Genomic DNA, 8,406 nt, shown 5'->3' on the forward strand with positions numbered 1-8,406 from the left:
TGTCACGGTTAATTGAAGATTGTTCGCGAAGTAAAGATACAGACAACACAGACACCAGACAAAATTCTAATTTGTGTGCATGCCCCTAAAGACACTAACTGCTGATTCAATGTCTGGGGGAGAAACCATAATATTTAAAGTGCCAATTCTTTCCTTGGCCCATTTAATTTTTCCTTGCGGAAGCGCCATAATTCCTTAGTGCGTAGCGACCATTTTGATTTGCGCCTTGCAATTTGAATTTGCATTTTTGCACAGTGCTGCACAGCGATTACAGGGGACAGTGTTGTAGGCCCAACAGTATGTTATAAACAGACTATGAAAGCGTTATAGTTAGATGACAGATAATGAGCGAGTAAAGCTGAATTTGCACATTGTCCCAGGTATTGTTTGTATTTATCTTTATCTACTGATAGGCAGCCACTTGTAAAAACGACGCATGTGAGCAATTGTTGTTTTTTATTTTCCGCACGCTATCAAAGTACTTGACGCACTCGCTATACGTACATTGTATATATGCATGTATATATAAATATAAATATAAATATATAGGTGTGTATGTGGTTGGGGTATAAACAAACCAAGCCCAAGAACATTGTACTGAATTAGAATTTCATTTTCATTTACTTTTATCACATCGCATTGGCAATCGCTTCTGTGTTTGTATGCCTGCCTTTGTTTATGGGTGCCTGCACTTGGGGCCGTGGGCCAACCAGATTGTTGATTATGCAAAATCAAGTAAAGGAAAAAAACAAAAGAAGAGACGAAGGAAAAGAGCAAGCAAAATAAGTAGCAAATAAGGCACAGTGCAACAAAGCATACACACAATGACGACAAGCCGCACATGAAAACAAGTTTGAACGCTTCGACAAAGATACGCTTCCAATTGATAGCTTTGCTGGAGCGTCATGAGCTTCATTAGGCATTTCATCTTGAAGTCAAACGGTCGCAAAACGGTTCCTCTCCAGACGCCATCCAACGGACATCAATTGCAGAGATCGCTAACGATACAGAACGGTAAGGTGGCAACGCCAGCGCCACTTCAATGTTTAATGTTGCCAAAAGAATTTCACAACATTGGCGGACTTTGCTTTGCAATCGTTACAATTTTGTTTACAAATAACCACTTGTCAGGCAAAGCGAGTGAAATGGACAACACAATACATTCAGCGGGCATTGCCGAGGTGCATAATGTACCAATGAGCGTCATAAAGCGACCAATACCATCCGTGTTGGACGAGCCAAAAGTTCAGTCACTCATGGCAACGATCAATGTACGTAAATTTAGTTGCACTCAATTAATACACAGTCGTTTTCACTTTCTCTTTTTATTGTTTGTTTTTGTTGCTTGTTGTAGTCGGAAAGTAGCGAGGGTGAAGTGCCACCAGTGGATATCTTGTGGATTATCGGCAGCGAAGGAGGAAATTATTATTTCAGCTTTGGCGGCTGTCATCGTTTTGAGGCCTATAAGCGCCTCAATCGGGAAACCATAAAAGCGAAACTAGTCCGTTCCACACTGGGTGATCTTTACCATTATATGGGATCCAGTGCACCCAAGTATTTGGCATAATTTATTTATTTATATTATCTGCTGAGCTGTTATCTTGTTTTTGTCTACAAACTATTTGCCTTTTATATACATGAATATTTTGTCTTATATTAAATTAAAAAAAAAAACCAAGCAGGATTTTTATTATTAGCTTCTCAACTGCTATAAAAGCTGTGCTCAAAAATTCAATATTGATAGTTTGTTTAAATAGAGGCAGCATAATTTCATGTGTGATTACCTTAATGGGAAAATAATTTAACCAAGTCGGCCAGTCTATAGTTCTGACTAACTATCTAAATATGATTAGGAGCAAAAGACTACCATATATATGAAGGAATAGCATATGTATCATAATCATCAATACAATTCCTTAAATCAAAACTGCTGCTAGTGATATAATTGTTTGTTGTTAAAATGGAAAACAAAATTATAATTTGTTTTTGGCGGTTTTTTTGGCTTAAAGTTAAGGTAATAACATACCAAATCAGACAAAACAAAAAATACAAAAAAGTTTGATTTTTTTATTCGATATGTTGTTGTTAGAAATGTACTGAGCTCGCTGTAGTGTATCACAGCAATCAGCTTCGTGTCGTGTGCACACTCTTACACGTCGATAACAACAATCGTCAGCGTTCTATCGACTCATCGATAGCTGTGAGAAGGAACGTGTTGCGACAACTTATTGTTAATCATTTAGTAGCTGCCTCGTTGTGAAATTAAGAAAAATTAGATTAGAGCGCCAATAATAACAGTTGAGAGTTAAAATGTCACAATTCACGTGCATTAACTGCGATGCACGCTTCGCCAACGCGCAAATACAGAGAGACCACTACAAGACCGACTGGCACCGTTACAATCTGAAAAGGCGTGTGGCGCAGTTGCCACCAGTTACTGCCGAGGAGTTCCAGCAGCGTGTGCTGAGCGCGCGCAGCGCCACAGAGACGGCCATCGAGGAGCAACAGATGAGCATCTATTGCACCGCGTGTCGCAAACAATTTGGCACACAAAAGGCCCACGACAATCACCTCAACAGCAAGAAACACAAGGAGGCTCTCATCCGCTTCGAGCAGCAGCTGAAGCAACAATCAGAATCACAATCGGAAACTGAAACTGCCGTTTGCATAAGGAGCATTGTGGAGCCACGTCCACATCCAGCTTTGGCGGCAGCTGCCTCCGGCAAGGGACGTCTGGCATTCGCCGAGCGAGCGATGCAAATAGATGCAGATGAAGCGATCGGCGATGACGATGACTTTGAGGATATCGAGGAAGAGGAGGTGAGCCTGCTGATTCTGCTCTTATACATTAACATTTCTCAATATTCATTTTCTGGCCGCAGATTGACTCAGATGAATGGGACAAAATTGCAGAGAATCCGCTGACCGAACGCGATTGCCTATTCTGCACCCAGCAAAGCGACGATCTTGTAGAGAATCTGAAGCACATGTCACTCACACATTCGTTCTTCATACCGGACACCGACTACTGTACCGATATCGAAGGCCTGCTCTACTATCTGGGCGAAAAGGTGGCCAATTATTTCATCTGCCTGTGGTGCAATGATCGCGGCAAGACCTTCTATTCCCTGGATGCGGTGCGCAAGCACATGGTGGACAAGGGCCACTGCCAGATGCTACACGAGGGCGTCGCCCTGGCCGAATATGCCGAATACTACGATTACAGTGCCAGTTATCCAGATAATGTAAGTCTGTCCACTCATGTACATATATATACACACCTGGGCAGTAAAATGGATGTGAAGACAAGCACCATGCACGACTGCTTTTTTTTAATTTACGCCACTGTCCAGCTCAATATGCACGAAGTGTGCCAATATGCATGTAGTCATACTTACAAATGAAAGATTGTATTTTGGACATGATATATAAAATGTGCATTTACAAGCTGTCTCTCTCACTCTCACTCTCTCACTATCGTGTCTGTCTTTCAGAAAGAGGGCATGGACATTGATGAGGAGATTGTACCCGATTTGCTGGATGGTGACGAGTACCAGCTGGTGTTGCCATCGGGCGCAGTGATTGGCCACCGTTCGCTGTTGCGCTACTACAAACAGCGGCTGCATCCGGAACGCGCTGTGGCACTTAAGAAATCCGATCGCAAGCTGCATCGTGTGCTGAGCGAGTATCGCGCTCTCGGCTGGACGCAGACACAACAGCAGGCGGCGGCGCGGAAGGCGCGTGACATTCATTTGATGAAGCGCGTCCAGTCCAAGTGGCAGATGCAGCTGGGCACCAAGGCCAACAAGCTGCAGAAACATTATCGCGCACAGGTGCTTATTTAAGCAGCTCACTGCAAACAAACGAAAAACAGAAACAAAAATCTTTTTTTTTCTCGCTTAAATTAAGCAAAAAATTGTTTTCATTTAAAATTACTGCGTTTTCTCTTCAAATAAAATTACATAATTTAAATTAAAAATTAAATAAAATTTACTTTTGATTCTTTATAGGTAAAATTATATCGTTATCTTTACAATTATATATATTAAAACTAGGTAAAAAAAAAAAAGGAAACTAATTCGTAAGAAGTTGCTAACGGTAAGCTAGAAATGAGCGATGAGCGTGTTGTGTGTGTGTGTGTGTGTGTGTATGCGTGTGTATGTGAGCGAGACGGTTGCATTGTGTGTGTGTATTTGAGCGAGACGGCTGCATTGTGTGTGTGTATGTGTGTGTGTGTGAGAGAGTGACTTAAATAAACCGATAAAAGTGCGAGTTGATGTGTGTGATGAGTGATGAGTGACTTGTGTAAATTTTAGCTAGCTATATTGTGTGAGTGAGTGTGTGTTCGTGTGAATGTGTGAATGGATGTGCAATAAATAGCAGTGTCTGCTGGCGAGCTAAGATAACGGAAAATCGGCCCGCACACACACACACACGAACGAGAGAGAGAGAGAGAAAGAAATGTTGTTACATGCATGTGTGTGTGTGTGTGTGTGTGTTTGACAAAAAAAAAAAGAAAGCAGGAAATAAAATTAAGACTAAAAATTATAGAATTAATAGTTAAAAGACGGCAGGTAACGCTAATGTATAACTACAGGATTCTGTTGAACACATACGCCCACCATGGGCGACGACGCGGACGCTTCGCTGCTGCTGGCGCCCTGCGTTGAGCTGCTGCCGATGCCGCCGGTACTGCTGCTGCTGCTGCTAATGTTAATGTTAATGTTAGCCGATGATGCTGGCATCGCTGCCGACGATACTGCTGACGCTGGCAGTGGCATTGGCATCGGCAGCGGCTGCGGATGGTACAGCAACGTCGTATACGAGGCCGGCCCAGAGCCAGCAGGCCCGCCGGCAGCAGAGGCGCTAATAACACTCGAATCCGTCATCATCAGATGCGAGGTGGCAGCGGACATGTTGCCATAATGATGCATTAGCTCCAGAGGCAGCGATGCCGGCGCATAGCTGCTGTGATGTGCTGGCGGCTGCATTTGCAGCTGCAGCGGCAGTGGCAGAGCATGTTGTTGTTGTTGATGCTGTTGTTGATGTTGCTGTTGATGTTGCTGTTGTTGATGATGTGCGGCGGGTGGTGGCAGCGGCGGCAGCAGCAGCGACGACGACGACGCCGATAACGATGACGGCGGCGCTGCTGCTGCTCCGTTATGCTTAATGCTGCTAAAATTTGAATGTGCGCCACCAGTGCTGCTGCCGCGCATGCGTCCAAATGGCTGCTGGCCGAGACGCAACGCAGCTGCTGCAGATACAGTCGGCAGCGGCGGCGGTGGCATCTGTTGCGCATGCGGCGGATCGCAGTCCATGGCGTGCGCATAACTGTTGGCCATGTTGTTGTACATGTTGCGGCGGCTGTTGCTGTTACTATTATTGTTGCTGTTGTTGCTGCTACTGCTGCTGATGCTGCTGCTGTTGATGTTAATGTTATTTAAGCTATTCAGACTGTTACTGTTATTATTGATGGTCGCTGCTGTTATCGTTGGCTGCGCCTGTAGACTGAGCGCCGAAAAGTTCATAGCATTTGCCGTCACTGCTGCTGTGCTGTTATTGTTGTTGTTGTTGTTTGTGTGATGCAGTAGCAGACCTGCAAATGTAAATGTTAAACAGAGTTCAATCGAAGCCAGTGCTGTAAATATGTGTACTGTACAATAAACAACGCAATGTTGCCACACTGCAAGAGTTTGGATTTTTTTTTTTGTTGATTATATCATAAATTTTTATTGAAGGGATTTTTCGCTTTTTTTGCAAGTTTTTTTGCTTTAATTTTTTTTTTTAGGTTTTTTTTTCCATTTTAATTGTTTTTCTTGGTTTTTAACTTATTATTAGTAATTATTCATAAATTATTTCATACTCATTAAACTTAAACCATCAGCTTTATGTTTATATTTATATAAATGCCACATATGCGTGAGTGTGTGTTAGTGTAAGTGTTTGTGTTTACGTGTGTGTGTGTGTGTAAGTGTGTGTTGTTTGAGTATGTGTGTTGTGTGTGTGTGTTTTGGTTTTTACCATGTACTTTCATTGTGATTGCATCTGTACTTGGTATTTTAAGGGTTCTAAACAACTAAATGCATTTCATTTCAAACCAGTTTTGCTATCAGTGTTGTTATTTATTCGTTTTTCGTTTATCATTTTTCGTTTTTCGTGTTGTTTTTTTATTTTTCTTCTTCTTTTCTTTTTGGTTTGTTTAAATTTCTTTCTTGCAATACTGATTCGTTCAACGGCCATAGCTCCTATATTTCTGTAAATTTGGTTTTGTTTTTGTTACGCTCTTTTATTATTTACGTTTGCCTTCGATCAGAAAATCAGACATATACACACATGCAACACATACATAAAAGCATGCATGTAGCATGTAGCATGTTGTACGTGCTTCACTCGCTCGCTCACTGGTATGATGCTGTTAGTTAGCATAGGCTTAACATTAAGAGCTTGCTGCATACCTTAAGGCGCCATCTCTGATCCATTTCGCCTTGTTTCGTATTTTATATATGTTTTTTTGTTTTTGTTTAATGTTTTTGTTTTTGGTATTGTTAAATTTTGTTTGCGTGATTTCTAAATATGGTTTGTGGTATTCCTCATTTGCCTAGATCTAAAATGCTTGCAATTCATTTTCAAGTTTCTTTTAGTATTCGTTTTGTTTCGATTTTTGTTTTGATTTTTTTTATATTTTTATTTTTTTTTTACGTAATATTTTTAACTAAACTATGTATGCATGTATTTTTTGTCTGTGTACATCTATAAATGTATGTAAGTATGTGTGTGGCCGTGTGTATGTATGTATGTATGTATGGAAGTGTTTGTTTATGTTATATATTTTCAACTTAAGCTTTTAACACTCTTTTGCGGTGTTGCTTTAAATATTTTACATAACTCTTTGAAGTTGTTATTTATATGTATATATATATATACACATATATATATATATGTTTGTTATTTGTTAAATTCTTGAATTGTTTACTTGGGGCTTTTACTAAATTGTTGAATTATACATACACACACATATTATATTATATATGAGAATGTATCTCACATCTACATCTCTCCCTCTTTGTTTGTCTGTTTGCCTCTGCCTTTGTCTGTGCTTGTGTATTAAAAATCAATTGATTTTTCTTTTCGCTTTTCGCATCATTAATTCATTTATGTATAATACAGCATATGCATAATATGTGTTCTTGTCTGTATGTATTCGTTAAATGCTAAGGTTTTCATTTAGTACTGATTTAAGTTTGTTATGCATGCTATAGATTTCTCTGATTCCATTTGAGTTATGTACTTTAAGTTGCCCCTAAGCGCTAAACTTGTAACGTTGATTACTATGCTGCTGCTGCTTGCTGATTTCACGTCATCGTTTATTTTATTTTATTTTATATTTATTTATTTTTTTTTGCTTATTTTTTTTATTTATTTTTATTTTCTTATTTTTTTTGTTGTTGCTATTTTTACATGCCTAAATCTATGATTTGTGTTTAGATTTGGTAATTCGCATAATTTTTATCATTTTTATATCAATTAAAAACTTGATGTATGTATAAGTAAATATATATATATATATATGTATATATATATATATATATATATAATACACACATACATATATATATATACATATATGTATATATACATATATGTATATATACATATATGTATATATATATACTGTTGCTTGTTATGAATGTGCCAAGACCTGCCACTTAACTGTTAGGCTGCGTTCGTTTGTTTAACATTGCTTTTACCATATAGAATAAGCACAACTTTTTCAAAGCTTTCTTTACGTATGCAATGTATATATATACATATATATATATATACATACATATATATATATATATATATATATGTGGGTGTATCCTGTGTGTATGGAAGTGTGAGAGAATAGGATCGGGGTGGGAAAGGGGGCAGGATAAGGGTTTGGAAGTGCTGCCTCTTAATGCGAGCAATGAAATAGCTCGTTGCTCAACTGTGGCATGCAGACAGAATCCATCTTATCTATTTTTATGTATGTACAATCATGTATTGTGTGTGGGTGTATATGCCAATAAATGCCCTACATACTCATGTTTTGCTCGTGATCGCGACTCACTTTACAGTATATTGTGTGTATGTGAACGGAAATAATAAAATAATAAATAATAAATGCAAGTAAAGACTTCAAATGCATGGAAGAGAGCTTTTATATTGTTTTCCTTTTTGGGTTTGTTATGTAGATATCACAAAAAGCGGCGCCTGGACATAATGTATGAAAATGTGGCCACTGATTAATTACACAAGACAAGAGAACAGGAGAACAAGAGAACTGAGATTGACTCGAACAACAAATCTACAAATCTACAAATCACAAACACACACACACACACACACACGAACACAGGCACACAGACACACACACACACA

The 8,406-nt window shown here is 39.2% G+C and overlaps 3 protein-coding genes across 3 annotated transcripts; 2 read left to right on the plus strand and 1 right to left on the minus strand.

Annotated features, from left to right (window-relative positions):
- The first annotated feature begins 273 nt into the window (after positions 1–273).
- Positions 274–1,669, plus strand: LOC6564592 (putative sulfiredoxin). Its single transcript, XM_001991243.2, has 4 exons — positions 274–380; positions 714–1,014; positions 1,132–1,271; positions 1,355–1,669. Exons 2-4 carry the CDS (start codon positions 906–908, stop codon positions 1,565–1,567), a joined length of 462 nt encoding a protein of 153 aa, XP_001991279.2. The 5' UTR covers positions 274–380; positions 714–905; the 3' UTR covers positions 1,568–1,669.
- Positions 1,670–2,172: 503 nt separating this feature from the next.
- Positions 2,173–3,989, plus strand: LOC6564591 (zinc finger protein 622). Its single transcript, XM_001991242.2, has 3 exons — positions 2,173–2,820; positions 2,883–3,245; positions 3,495–3,989. The coding sequence occupies exons 1-3, from the start codon at positions 2,311–2,313 to the stop codon at positions 3,843–3,845; spliced, it is 1,224 nt and encodes a 407-aa protein (XP_001991278.1). The 5' UTR covers positions 2,173–2,310; the 3' UTR covers positions 3,846–3,989.
- A 502-nt stretch (positions 3,990–4,491) lies between these two features.
- LOC116805548 (serine/threonine-protein kinase minibrain-like) lies at positions 4,492–5,040 on the minus strand. The gene has a single exon (XM_032737988.2). The coding sequence runs from the start codon at positions 4,989–4,991 to the stop codon at positions 4,581–4,583; it is 411 nt and encodes a 136-aa protein (XP_032593879.1). The 5' UTR covers positions 4,992–5,040; the 3' UTR covers positions 4,492–4,580.
- Between the last annotated feature and the right edge of the window lie 3,366 nt (positions 5,041–8,406).

Source organism: Drosophila grimshawi, unplaced genomic scaffold, assembly GCF_018153295.1.
Source record: "Drosophila grimshawi isolate 15287-2541.00 unplaced genomic scaffold, ASM1815329v1 contig_848, whole genome shotgun sequence".
NCBI lineage: Eukaryota > Metazoa > Arthropoda > Insecta > Diptera > Drosophilidae > Drosophila > Drosophila grimshawi.

What these genes read in the sequence shown, in the direction of transcription:
- LOC6564592 (XM_001991243.2), top strand. Translation starts at nt 906, where the DNA reads ATGAGCTTCATTAGGCATTTCATCTTGAAGTCAAACGGTCGCAAAACG. An exon ending in ATCGCTAACGATACAGAACG is followed by an intron (nt 1,015 to 1,131) that starts GTAAGGTGGCAA and finishes ACCACTTGTCAG; the next exon opens with GCAAAGCGAGTGAAATGGAC. An exon ending in CACTCATGGCAACGATCAAT is followed by an intron (nt 1,272 to 1,354) that starts GTACGTAAATTT and finishes TGCTTGTTGTAG; the next exon opens with TCGGAAAGTAGCGAGGGTGA.
- LOC6564591 (XM_001991242.2), top strand. Translation starts at nt 2,311, where the DNA reads ATGTCACAATTCACGTGCATTAACTGCGATGCACGCTTCGCCAACGCG. An exon ending in AGGATATCGAGGAAGAGGAG is followed by an intron (nt 2,821 to 2,882) that starts GTGAGCCTGCTG and finishes TTCTGGCCGCAG; the next exon opens with ATTGACTCAGATGAATGGGA. An exon ending in GTGCCAGTTATCCAGATAAT is followed by an intron (nt 3,246 to 3,494) that starts GTAAGTCTGTCC and finishes TCTGTCTTTCAG; the next exon opens with AAAGAGGGCATGGACATTGA.
- LOC116805548 (XM_032737988.2), bottom strand. Translation starts at nt 4,991, where the DNA reads ATGCAGCCGCCAGCACATCACAGCAGCTATGCGCCGGCATCGCTGCCT.